This window comes from Melozone crissalis, unplaced genomic scaffold (assembly GCF_028551555.1).
Source record: "Melozone crissalis strain CALT ecotype California unplaced genomic scaffold, PUWL_Pcris_2 ptg000023l_1, whole genome shotgun sequence".
Taxonomy (NCBI): Eukaryota; Metazoa; Chordata; class Aves; order Passeriformes; family Passerellidae; genus Melozone; species Melozone crissalis.
The window spans coordinates 19199762-19213980 of NW_026535801.1; the positions used below are offsets into that span (position 1 = coordinate 19199762).

Here is a 14219-nt window from a genome sequence, read left to right on the forward strand (position 1 = left end):
GTTTCTAAAATATTTATAAAATAACTTTGATTATTAAACATATGTGCAAGTTTAGCTGCCTAAGCTGTGTTAAAATAGTTGTTAATAGCAAGGTCTCATCTCTAGAAATCAGAAGTTACTTCAGACCACATCTTTATTCATTCCTCTTTTCATTCCATAACCTGGAGAAGAACTTCACAAAACATTTAATGTAATCTTAGAAAACAGTCTTCAAAACTCACAAAAGAGTGGAGAAACACAAGTAGACACAATATATCCCAGATATTCATTACAGGAACATGGGTAATTACATTTCTAAGCAGGTTGAATTTGTGTACTTTTATGTGTACAACTCATGAGACCCCAAGACTTAAGATCCCCAAAGCATAAGAGATCTGAATGAATTAAAAAAAGACACAAAGGTCATAGCACTAAAGAAAAAGGAAGCCTTGCTTTCACTAGTCTAGCAAGGATTATTGAAAGCATTTGTTTTTAACTATTGGTTTCTAAGAATAAGAAAGTGCTATGCCTCTGGAATCAGTCTCCCTACAAGCTCCCATAAATCTGAGAGAGAGGTGGGTATGGGTGTGAAATCAGGAACCCTGAAGCAGCATAGAATTGAAGGATTTTATACTATAAAGCCATTAAATAGTTTAGCATTTTAAAACAGGTTAACCTATTGAAGACTTCACTAATAGCTTAATAAAGCAGCATAGACAGCACCATCTTCTAATGCCTCTAACACAGACAAGTTTCCCCCCTTACCAATACACTACCATCTTGAAATACCAGAATACAAAAGAATTCACAGTTGAAGTAACAGAACGAAAGCACGATAAAAGCACAAAATTCAGAAGTTATAGCCTTGAAATGGATAAAACAGCACTTATATGTATATTTGAATAGCTGAGACTAGTATTAACAATAACAGTACATTCTTGACAAATCACAGTTTTAATGATAGTTTTAATCAACCACACTTAATCAAGGCAGAAGGAAAGAAACTGCTTGATCATTACTCAGCCTGCCACTTCAATGGGTGTTTTCTGTCCCTTTTTGGGACAGAAAATCACTGCACTCTTTCAACTAAACAAATTTCTTGTATTCATATACTCACATGAACTTTGCAAAAGTTTAGTATCACCCCAATGATTTTGTCTCCCTTTCTGTAGTGAAAATATAGTCTAGGATTGCAAAACAAGCTGCTTCCATGCCTGTAAGCAATTAAAAGGGCTGGTTTCCATTTTAATAACATTCATTTTATATTTAGTAAATATTTTTCTTCAATAGACAGCTGAAGTTTTTCAGTAAAGTTACCTATTAATTAGTACAAGCCATATGTATCAAAGGGAGCATTCAGTAGCTAATTGACTGCTGCCACTTCAAACTAGTAAATCAAGAACATATCCACACAGTAACCATTACAAAAATATGGTAGTCCAATTTTTTCCTGGACAGTTCATTCCCAGCTTCACATTGAAAATGTTCTTTGAAAAGCATACCCAAACTTGGTGGCAATATCATAGACTTGCTTCTCATGCTGAAGAACCTTCTCTCTGTCACCCTCAAAGAGCAAGGTGGCTACACACAGTATGTTGGGATCAAATCCTTTAAACTGCAAAGAGAAACAAACTTGCCATTAGTCACAGTCTACATGGCAGAATACAAGGAACAGGTTCTTACTTTACAGATACATGGCATGTGCCCTGGTCAGAAGTGTTGCTGTAATTAAGAGGAATGATGAGGAAAAAAGTCTCAAAATTTAGTCCCAAAACACTTAGGTTTTTCCTTGACAGGACAGGTCAATGGAAATAACAGAAATTATCTGTCACCTCTTTCCTCCTGCTAAAAAGCAGGATAGGCATAACAGCTGTCTACCTATGCTGTAGAAAAAAAAAAGATCTTAAATGCTTTGAGCAATAGAGACATTTATATTCAATCAACTATTCCTATGTTAAACAGCTGAAAAAGCAAGAAGAAAACTATGACCATCATGAATGTGGAGGGAAGGAAAAACTTCTGGGCTATCTCTAAACAGAATATGTATTCCCTAACAAAAGAAGTCCCAAGACAGATATTATTTCCCACTTCAATAATCTAAGTAAAAACAGCAGAATCAACACTGGTCACTGTCTTCCAGAAGTACACCCACTCTTGGGAGATAATGAAATTTTTCTACATTTGAATACCCACATTTGTAGTAACTCTCTAGTTAGGTAATCTGGAGGGAAAAAAATCAATAATAAGATAACATATTTAATACAAAAGCCTAGGTGACATCATTTTAGCACCAAATCATTGTAGGTTAAAAATGAATGAATTCCAGAAAGACAAAAAACCAATTTGTGTGGGAAAATGTGCCAAATATCTTGAGGATCTTGCAAAATTCTAGCTCACTCTAATAACAAGGTAGATCATGCCTTGGAAAAAATCTAGGAAGATGAAAATATAGTAGCAGTATTCACTGATCCATCAGTATTCACTGATTATCACTGGTCTGCCAGCTGGGTAAACTGGTTCCAGTCTTCCCCTGTCACCAAGTTACTGTTAAACAAGGCACATTAATCTCTTATGCAGGTATGACCAATGACAACAGCTCCCTTGGAGTAACTCCTCAAACACAATCTCATTTGAATTCAACCACCTTTAGAACCTCAAGCTCTTACATTGCATTATCAGTTACACCCAAACTCAGCTGCATTAGAAGCAGTTTACCAAACAATCTTGAATTTTATGAATAGCATGCAAAAGTCAAACCATTATTAAAAAACCCCAAAATTACCTTTGTGATGTAGAACTTTTTCAGTCCATCCAAAAACGATGTAAAAATGGAAGCAACTTGTGGTTTAAGAGCATGACCTTTGGCAAAAAGCAGAAAAAGGCACATTAAGGGAAACAGTAGTTTTTACACCACAAAACTAAGCAAAAAACAGTGACTTTTTTTTAAAGTTACACCAAAAGTACTGAAACAAACAGCCAAAAATGGTGAAAGTTAGGAGTTAAGCATTTTTTTTCTTTAACAGTTATATCACTTGTGTGAAGTTTTCTACATAAAGCTAGTTATTGCTTCCTTAATGACAAACGGGGAACTAAAATTACCAGGATATATAAATGGTGTCTTGGAGCCTGTTAAATTAACATTTCTGCCTCAGGACTGGGTTTAATTGAGATGAAAGTCTTTTACTGTTTGTTCATTGTTTTCAGTCACAAACAACTTCTGAACTCTCATTACTGCTTCACTTTAGCAGCCTGGCATCTGGTCTACATGCTGTGAGCCCAATTCATAAAAAGTTATGCACCATTTACATGATACTTCCTTCTAAAATACTTCACAAAGCATTTCCTCCTCAATAACACATGAACTTCAACAACTATGTGCTCTTTTTTCCTCTTAGGCAAAGAGGGAGTCTCTCTGCAGATACAAACCCCAAGGAGGACATCTACAAGCACACTTCAGTAAGCACAGAGAAATCATGAATTTATTAAACCACAGTCTAAAAAATTACTTAATGATTACAAGAAAAATCAATATTGACACACCTGAAACTATGTTTACAGCTTGCAATTGGTCAAATTGTGCTTCCCAAATAAAAAAGAAAAAGAAATGCACCTGTTTCTGTTGGACATGTCTGAGCAGAACAGTGTAACACAAAATGAGCAAAGCAAGCAGCAAGGCTTGCTGGGCCTCTCAGCTCTTCCAAATCACAATTTCCTTGATTTGAAAAATGAAGTTCAGCTTTTTCAACATAGCAGAAAACCCATCTCATTTATAGGCAGAGCATGGCTCTTCACTGACTCAAGTAGTGCATAGTGTTTCCTCAGAGACAAAGACTGGCTTCTGTTTCCCAAACTCACATTATGGCACTATCTGAAGTTGAACTCTGGGTTCACTGCCCTCTGTCTAGATTTGAGCAAAAGAATTACTACCTAAAACAGGCATAAGCTACTAAAAAGGCCTTGGAAACATGACACTCCATGATGATCCACATACTTACCAAACTGGAACTGTGCATTGTCGACAAGGCGAATTGATGCAGGAGCACATCTCTTGGAGGCACAGTCAGGGGAGTAAGAGGAAGGAAGAATAAAAAGATTACATATACAGTTGGCTTTAAAATTCATAGCAATTAAATTTTCATTACAAAATAGCATATAAGAAAGCATACTTTGATACCAGAGACCTCTGGCCATCACCATCATTGAAACAGGGTGACTATAAGGTTGTTTTCACTGGAAAAGCAACATCTACTAGGTATAGTAGATGGTCTAGATATGATGCACTGAGAATCTTCAGCTTAACCTGAAGCCAACACAGTAACAGTCCAAAAACATTGATCTTCACATTTTGAGTGTTTTTCTAAAATGGCATATGCACTAAAGATAGTACACTTTATTACATCAAGTTTATGTTTCTGTGTAATCGGAGACACACACATAATAAAAATCCATTGAAAAAGTTTAATTGTTGAAGGTCATCTTGGCATGCAGCTGAGCACTACACAGCTGCTCACTCAGTCTCCTCCCTAGTGGGATGGGGAAGAAAAATCAGAAGGGCAAAAGCTGAAAAACCCATGGGTTGAGATGAAGACAGCTTGGTAAGCAAAATGGGGAAAACCCCCACAAAAGCACAATGCAAAAAGCAATCAATTACCAACAGCTGACCAATATGTAGCCAGTCTTCAAGCAATGGCAACCCCTATGAAACATCTCCCTCTATTTTATTTATGATCATGATGCAATATGGTATCTGATTTTAGTCAGTCTGGGTCAGTTGTCCCAGCCTCTTATCTGCTCCAACACACTTGGTGGTGGGAAGAGAGGGAGAAACAGAAAAAGCCTGACACTGTAGACATTGTTTAGCAATAACTAAAACACTGTTTAGCAATAACTAACACTTTTGGTTACAAGTACAAAAGCTGCCACCACACATGCTATTATGAAAAGAGCTGACTTCATCCTGGCTAGACCTGGTACACTCATGCTCTGCTGTCAGACTGCAACCAAAATCTGTACTTGGGTCTAATCTAGATTCTGTACAGGAATCTGAAAATCTGTAAGAACAGCTGCCTGCACTTAGGTAAGTTTCTGGTCATGTATATGCCTACATCCTACACTCACCGATGGCCATGTCCAGTCATACTGAAACGTATGGCCAGAGGAATATGACAAAAGTCTGAATTTTAGGCTAGTCATCATCTAATCACATGGATATGGAAGTACTGCTCTTTCACTTCATTTGACATATTCACTCCTCACAATACCATTAATATGTATTTGGTGACACAAGAGGAAGAAAGAACATGAAGAGATAAGGAAGCTCACCAGGCAGGTGGACAGAAGGCTGTGGGAGTGGTTTTAAATGAGACCAACCCACCCACACCCTACAGGCTGATTATCCTTACATTAAAGTGGACTGATACATAAAAGAGCTTTCCAGACAGCAGTCATTTTAATTACTACTCGGTTTGATGCGAGGGGCAACAGAAGTGAATAAGTAGTTCAGGCTCAAGTAAGCAGAGAAACAGCAGCAGCAGCAACAGAAGCTTAGAAATGGAGCAACATTAAGTGGCAAATAGTGCCTCTTTTTTTCCCCTCTAACTAAGCCCACAGACAGGGAAAACACATGAGTTCCTTAACTGGTTTTAAATGTTGATCAGCCATATGATTAAGCATTCCCAAAAAGTCTGCTTAGGTACCTTTAAAAGGAAGGACAAGCACTAGCAGTAGAAGCACGACAGAAAAACTGGCAAGTGCTGCTGACTAGCATATACATGTCATTCACATACCAGTTTGAACATCTGGCTTGGAACATTAAGTCATTAATTTAGACCAATCACTGGAAAAAATGTAAAGCTGTGTTTAGTTTGGCATTAATTAAAACATTTCTGAAATTATTTCCCCAATTCAGGGTGCATTCTACCATTCATATATATAATTTGGTATGTTTTGCACAGAGCAGAGCAAAGTTAGTCAGTGGAGAAAGTGGCTAACCAGACTAAGATTTGTTTGGATGCATAGCTTTGAGGAAAAGTACTGCAAAACTCAGATATCTAAGTACTTCACTACCTGAAACCATCTGCCTGCACTATTCTCTATTTAAATACCACAGTGTAAGCACAATTCCACTTGGTAATATCCATCTCACCTGCCCATGCCTCACTGTGCTCCAGGCAGTGATTTCTAAATACAGGCCACATCCTTCCATTGCATTCCTTTTGCTCCTTTACCACTTCAAAGCCATGAATTCAACTGCCTTCTATATGTATGCTGCAAGTCAATTCCTTTAAACACTGGTCCCTTTTACACAGTCCTGTTTAATCTGAGGGTAAAGTTCTCAGCTGAAGGAGACACAAAGCTGAATATTTCAGGCTGCAATATGAAAATAACTCGCACTGAAACAAGCCATTAAAAGGCTTGTCCATGCTTTGGCTCAGAATACCAAGCAAAGTCGTAACATGCTCAGTCCTCAAATGAGTAATTTCCAAAATCCTCATGGACCATATCCTGCATTTCATGGACCATACACGCTTACGGGATTCCTACCTCAAATTCCTGGTTATCAAGTGCAGAAATACTGAAGCATAAATACACCCCTACTGCTAGAATCCATGAGTCCTTGAGTGAAGTCAAGAGCCAGCTTTTCTTTACCTGCTTTGCCACTTCCCTCAAGCAGGCCACCCCTCGCTCAAAGTTGGGGAAGACCACAGAGCCGTACTTCTGGTACTCGGGGACCGGGCGAATCTTTATCGTAACTTCAGTAACCACTCCAAGCGTTCCTTCAGGAGAGGAGAAAAACTGAGCAAAATGTTCCAAGATGAACTGCTTGCAAGCTACCCAACTTAACATGTACCAGAATGTTGTAAGTTAACATAAATCAGAAATCCCCAAAATTCAGTTTGCAGTAACAGGTGGTTTATTCCTTACTTTTCACATGGTGAATGCTCACAAAATATTCTCTAAATTGTGCTCTTTGTTACTAGACTTGTAGGCTGACTCCACAGGTCCATTTAAAGCAGTGTTAAAAGCTGCAACTGCACAGTTCTAATTAAGGTCTCAATGTTTTATTCTAACACAAGAAATTCATGCCTGCACAATGCCACCCATTGACACGCTGGAAGCCACAGCATTAAAGATGCTCAAATAATCAAGCGTTATTGAAGCTGAATTAAGATGCAGCATTAGAAATTACTCTGTTTGTACCTTCAGATCCCATAATGAAGTGATGGATATCAGGTCCTGTTGACATGCGAGGTACTTGACAGTTTTTTTCTACTATTCCTCTAGGAGTTACCATTTTTATATGGATCACCTGTTTAAACAAAGTGCAGTGACTATCAGTACTAGCATTAAGCACAGATTTTTATTATATTTCTTTTCCACAAAACATATTAAGTTTGATACAGTTTGGCTTTATAGGTTTTAGACATTCTGTAGGCAACCCCAAGAATCTGAGAACTGTTACCAACCATGATTTTGATACAGCATGGATTCCCCACACAGCAGATAATTTCCATTCTACGACAGATCATATCAACTTGTGGGTACATCCAGGCAATACCAGCTAAAACTGTTTTGCTCCTCAGTGTAGAAGTTCACAGATAGAACTTTATATACACCAGGACTTCAATCAGAATATACATTGTACTACAGTGGGAAAAAGTAAGGGTTTAAACTCTGCTTAAGTTTTGCTTTAGAACTGCTGTTTGATGAAGCTACTGTAATTTAGTCATTGATTGCTACAGAAATATTTCAATTAGGAGGAAAGACAGAAGTAGTGAAATACTTTGTGAAATAGATTATCAATATAAAAGCTGCCATAAGACTGACACATGAGCAGGGCTAGGAGGTTGTTTTTTAAAAAATATTTTTCAATGTTATTGTTTCCAGCTTCATTCAGGCCAATGCAATAGAGCCCACATGTGGATTTTTTTCTTAATCCTCTATTCAATTCAATCCTCTATTTTATACCAAAGAAGGGCAGAGTTTCAGCTTTGCTTTAGTGATGCCTTTAAATTAAGCAAAAGTACTGAATTTCAGCTAATGGCTTTACAACTTTCACGCACAGGTAGTTAAGTAATTTTCACTCTATGCAATTTATGAACCATTGATTCTGCAGTAAGTGGATTTTAGGCAGCTTATATAACACACTGTTTCAGGATATAAAGCTCCTCAAAAGGTAAACACTCCTTGAAACATTCTCACTGTGCTATTTTGAAACTCATGAACTGTTCTGAATCAATTTTCAATCCTATTTCCTCCTAATGAAAATTTCAGAAGCAGTTTTAGCCTGAAGTTATCCTTCCATAATAGAGAAGCCTTCTTCCAACTCCCAGAACAAGCAAAACTGTACCATTCAGGCAGCAGGGGAACAATGACACTTTGTAAGTGCTATGAGTTTTACTTCAGCCAGGTCTACTGAATAAAAACTGAGTAGTTCCTGCCAGCCTCAGTCACTGACAGTGAAGTGTCACATCTGTGCACAGAACAAATATGTCTAAGCTATGAGCTGATGACAAAGCCTGAGGTAACATGGATACATCACCTTGAGTGTGCTGCATGAAAAAAGGAAAACATTCACTCATGGAAGGGTTAAACAAATTATGAGAGAAAGCTGGAAGTTTGAAGCAAGAAGGCAGGCAAAGTCTGAGCACTGATAATTTATCTTCAATACATTCAATGTACTTGTTGTAACAGAAAACATAGACTTTAAAATAAAAAATTATGCTTAAAAGTAAAAAAATTATCCGAGTTAATATAAAGTTGAACCATTTTAATGACTAAAACAAATTCAAGAGTAGAACACCGCCATTCCAGTCCACTGCTGCTTTCCTCTGGGCTCCTACAGACCATGTGGTGGCACTAGATCTCACCACTGTGCACCCACATGCTCAATCAGATCAGCCTACTGATTTAAACCATGCTGCTAACCACGGGCATGTGGCAAGGTGGGGAGCTTGCTTGCTGTCAGCTCAGATAGACATCTTCAGGTACACACAACAGGTAGGAGAGAACATGGGACTTCTGGAAGTTTGACAGGATTATTACACTGGATGAATAGAGAGTCCAAAAGAGTAGAAGACAGCACCAGAGTCACGACAGAGTAACAATTCCTTAAGCTGGTCAGTGAGTGCTCAAATGAGAATTACTTTTATGTTAGAGATAAGGATTACTAGTACTAATACCAAAAACAAGGAAACAAGCATGTCAGTCAAGACTTGATGCCACAACTGTATTACACAAAGAAACATTATTTACCCTCCCACTGTGAGTCATTATACAAGTTAAATATCTGAACAGAAAAATTATAACAAGTATTAAAAAATTATAACAAGCATTAAAACAAGATACTTACCAGATCTTCAATGTTTCCATAGATGTTTTTTTTCATGCCTGACGCTCGTGTTGCTACCCAGCCTCCTAGTGAACTGAATTCCATGGAGTCTGGTTCATGGCCTGTACAGAAGCCACTTTCAGCAAGCTAAAGAAAGAAAAGAAAAAATACATCCTACAGGTCCTGCCTTAATTTAGTACTCCAAATTCAATATGCTATACTTGTTTGGGTTGTTTATTTTTTTTAAAATAACTATCCTTATCACACACCCATTTATGAAACTTTTATCTTGGATATGTACATGACATGCAAATTGATTCTGCTTCTACTGTGCATACCTGTGCTACATATCACCCTGTGATACTCCTTCTCCTGTATTTTAAAACTGAGAACTCTATTGCTCAAAACAAGGTGAAAATTCATCTGCAAAAAGAAGTTATAACTTAACTAACTGCCAACTTTGCACAAATGCTGCCAATAAATAAGGCACTTAATCTCTTGTTTCTTCTATCCTAATGTGATATGCAGCAGGTCTGCAGAAAATTTGAGCAAATTGCCTGTACTTAATTCTCTCAAGGAGAGATGTGTTTTAATATACAGCCATCTGGTTGGGCTTCCTGTATGCAACACTGTCAACTGCTTGTGATGCAGATCATGCATTCCTGTACATTAAGCAGTCACTTGCTTCTCATTTTTCTGCATTAACTTGGCCTTGCCATCTGCACAGCACCTGAGGTTGACGGGATGCCCTCAGAATCACAACACCACAGCTGTCAAACAGCAAGAATTAAAGGCCAGTCAGTCTCACATTAAGTGATAACTGCATTAGTGCATTTGAGATAATCAATGTTCACTGACCAACTGATAACAATCATGTTGAACAGCTGTATTTAAGTATACCATGTAACACGGATCATTAACTATGTTCTGTTGTACACAGTGGTTCTAACTTTAAGGCTGAAAGTGACTTCTACATCCTGTTTACAGCAATTCATTTAGCTCATGGTTTTCTCTATATCACAGGAACTTGTGGCTTTGTATGTTTACTGGTCATGTGTTAGGAAGGGTGGGTTCATAACCATTGCATCTAATTCTTAGCAGCTGCATGAAAACACACAAGAATTAAGCTAGAATTCAATGATTTGGACAAAATATGAACAATACCCAAGAAAAATATAAAAACAATACTAGAAACTTAACCAGATAAAAATACCTGTTTTTCCAGATCTTGTCCAACAATGCCAGCTTCTACACAAGCTGTTAAGTTTTTTTCATCTATCCAGAGAATCCGATTCTGTCGAAAAGCCAATTAAAACTAAGAATGAGTGTTTAAGATTTCTGTTTACTTCCTTCCCTAATGCTATAGGATCAACATACTTAGTCATACAATTTACTATTAATACCACTCCAGTTACTACACCAGTGGAAGCTGAGGCTCTTCACTCCCTCAAACTGCTACACAACAGGTTTTAATTTACAGTCACCACTACAAGAGACTAACACATTTATCTGTCAATTTATACCAGGGATGTTTACAGAATAAAAAGCAAAAAAAGCCAGAAATAATTAAATCAAAACTCTTGCAGGAGTCTCCCTCTCACAAGGTATGGGCTAACTAATTATTCAAAGTCAACTATTTCAGCTGCTTCAGTTTCAACATAAATGGCTTAACTGATCTCAGATGCCTATATAAATCAGTTTTTATGAAATAGGGACCCTATATAACATAAAGATAACTATTAAGTGTTTATTAAAATAGTAAAGCTTCAGCAATCATCTTAACTGCTCTGAGACACATTTGTTTTAACTTTGACAATGCTTTCTTTCACCTTAATTTTTTTGTTTTCTCTCTTCATTAATGATTACAAGAACTGGCTGGCAGTCATTCAAGACACCTGAACCTGGTTTTTTTTCTAACTCAATGCTTATTTACCCATCTAGCTGACAAAAAACCAAGATAGTAAGAATTAACCACATTTCCCTGCCACACCTAAACCTGACAGAAGTCAAAGCTGTGGACTATAAATCAAGGAGTTCAAATGAAGGTCTGAGTCACAAGTCACTTGCTGGATTTCATTCTGCACAAACACCTGAAGAGCTTCCTTCAACATACAAGTACCACCTCTGCAGAAAAAAATCACTTTGTTTAACTGAAGAACCACCGAGTGCAGAAAACTGAGCCAAACCCCAGGTCTTACCTTCAAGGCTAAAGGAGTTAATAAGCTCAGCAAGTACCTGAAGGCAGTAGAGCCTTACATCAAAGATACAAAGCTGTTTCTGAAGCATCTCATTACCAAGTAGCCATAAATCTATTTTAAAAGTACAAAGCTCCTTCATAATGAAAAGATGAAAACTAGCAATAAATTTTACAGAACTTCATTTCTAGACTGCCATAAAGCTATGAACTTCACATTCTCAAGATGCTATCTAGACAAAAACCCCAGTTATTTCTTGAAAGTTTATCCTTCAAGTTGATTTATATATATTAGGTCACCTTATCAATCTTTGCTTTAAGTAATTTGAAGTCTAGTGCAAGAACTAGTGAAATTTGCAATAACAACTTCCTCCTGGTCTTTCGTTTCTCCTCAGATACAAATTCCAATATAGAAGAAGAGGAGCTTTCTCTGAGTTTGATCACTTGAAGCTGCTATAAGGCTTAACAGTGATTTTTTTTTTTCTTATTGAATATATACAGGTCATATGAAGTAGTACAGGACTAATATCAGAAAAAAAAACTGAAGGAGTACCTGTTTAATAATCATGGTGATAATTAATACTTCCATCCCTACTTTATTGTGGAAAAGAAAGAAATGTCATTCTGTAATGATCACCAAAGTAACTGTAGGATGATTTAAAAAAACTAAAATAAAACTTATTTAAGAGATCATACCATTTGTGATGTATCCAGGGAGACAATTGTTCTTTTTTCTTCTTCAGGACATTCAAGAGCACTAGAGACACTGGTCCCTCCTGCAAATATGGGAATGATATTTTGTGATCATAAAATTCTCAGGTAGCTTTTCTTCCAATAGAATGCCTCTCTCCCTCCTTTCTGATAAAGAACTGAATAAAGCAAGATCACTGAAGTGAACTGTTTGAGGCTAGTGATTAGCCTCTTAAGGCTGCCCCTTCTCCTGGTTTCACAAAATCAAGGCAGCTGTGGAGCTGAACAATGCTGTAGCAGCACTCCATAACAAACATGACATTCTACGACCATCTCAGCTGCTTCTCTTAAGCCCTGCACAGAGCTTTAAAACAGAGAAGGATAAGAAATTACAAAGAAAGCCATTCAAGAAACAGAGAACTATAGTTTCTTGACAAAAACCTTATCACAGAATGAGCTCATGAAAGCCAAAACCCCATGTTTCCTAAGCTCTATGTTAAAACAAGGTAGCTCACAGCTCTACTTCAGCAGGCTAGGAGAAGACATCCACAGTGAAAACTGGAAGTCCTTTATCAATTCTTTAGGCTGTGGAGGACACAGATTGTACAGGCCTTTAGCTGTACTCTGTATCTGGAATACTTCCTGAAAACCCCTTGAAACAGGAGTTTCTACTGAACAACATCTAAAAGGAAAATAGCATAATTCTGAGATGGTGTTTTGACCACGATCCCCTCTGAAACTTTGAATTTCAACAGTGCAACAAAAACCCCTAATTTATATAAGCTGTGGAACACAGCACAAGTAATTAAGAACACGTATTTAAATTGAAGACATTTTCACAAATAACCCTGAACAGTTAGGAGATTTCATAATTTCACTTACCACCAAATGGTATTATGCAGAGATTGTGTTTGCAGGCTAACTCCACAATTTTAACTACATCTTCATGGCAAACTAAAAAAGAACAAACAGTTAAAAACCAGACTTTTGCTTGTTATTTGTGCTTATTACTAAATACTGCAGTCTCATTAAGCAGCAGCCCCTTTTCCAACACCAGCAAGGAGGACATTTCAAAGTTAGGCAGTAAATAAGAGCTGGGCTCAGAAGCATCAGTTATAGAGTAAAGTTTAGACTCAAACAATTCTACATTTGAAGAACTAACTACAGTCTTAGTCTCTTGCTCTACTCATGGATTGAAACCTCTTGCAAATTCTCAGGGCAAGATGGACCACCAAACAGTTAACAATTCATCTAGGTATTTTGGGGAACACATCACATGTAAAGCTTTTATTGAAAACTGGCTGTCCAATTTATTTTAAGTGAGAAATAAGTCTCTTCTGAGAGATGAACAGCACATTGCTTTCTTCCTGAATGACATTCAGTTTCAGAAGAGGAGTTGCTGATGAAATCCAGTTTTTCAGGATGCATTCTGTACCTGGTCAAAGAGGGAGGTGGAAGTGCTTGTGCACAGCCAAGTAAAAGGATCAAAAAAGGGATCAAATACATTGCATACATGAGTTTGTAGAAATAGCAAAGACTGAGCAGGACTAAATAAATAGTTTCCAAACTCCGGCTGCTTCGCTCTTGTCATACAGAGATGTTTTAAATGAAGGTAGTCAATCATTTTGTTTCAGCTTTTGGAGCTACACAAAATAGAAGTTGTGGCAAGTACTGCTCACAGTCACCAGTGCTCCCAAGCACCTGGCCTCAAGTAATGAATTTCATCTTATAGTGCCTCTTTTCATGCTTCCTGTATGTATTTTTTTCCCCTAAATAAAGGAGGAAAAACTGAGTAGGACTAAGTTCTTACAAGAAATTCTGGGGTTTTTAATGCAGTACAGCTATCAAAGTTATAAAAGTAACAAAAGAGTTGGAATCATACAATTGAACAGAAATTGACATTTACTTAGATCAAATGACCTTTTAGTTCACTACTGAAGTGAAGTTTGGTTCACACATGGAGTAGTTCCTAGTGACCAGAGGGCACATGACTCAAGTAAAAAAAAAGCATTTGTATCCTATTAC

The 14219-nt window shown here is 37.3% G+C and overlaps 1 protein-coding gene across 1 annotated transcript in view; it reads right to left on the reverse strand.

The window, feature by feature from the left end:
- The window catches only part of AGPS (alkylglycerone phosphate synthase), a 49209-nt gene that overhangs the window by 15609 nt on the left and 19381 nt on the right, over positions 1-14219 (reverse strand). Inside the window, exons 6-14 of the mRNA XM_054277873.1 lie at positions 13077-13148; positions 12201-12280; positions 10524-10604; positions 9332-9457; positions 7180-7288; positions 6628-6755; positions 3975-4026; positions 2762-2838; positions 1482-1594 (exon numbers count right to left, since the gene is read on the reverse strand). Of these exons, the coding sequence (XP_054133848.1) occupies positions 1482-1594; positions 2762-2838; positions 3975-4026; positions 6628-6755; positions 7180-7288; positions 9332-9457; positions 10524-10604; positions 12201-12280; positions 13077-13148 (838 nt within the window). The remainder of the gene's footprint in view (positions 1-1481; positions 1595-2761; positions 2839-3974; positions 4027-6627; positions 6756-7179; positions 7289-9331; positions 9458-10523; positions 10605-12200; positions 12281-13076; positions 13149-14219) is intronic.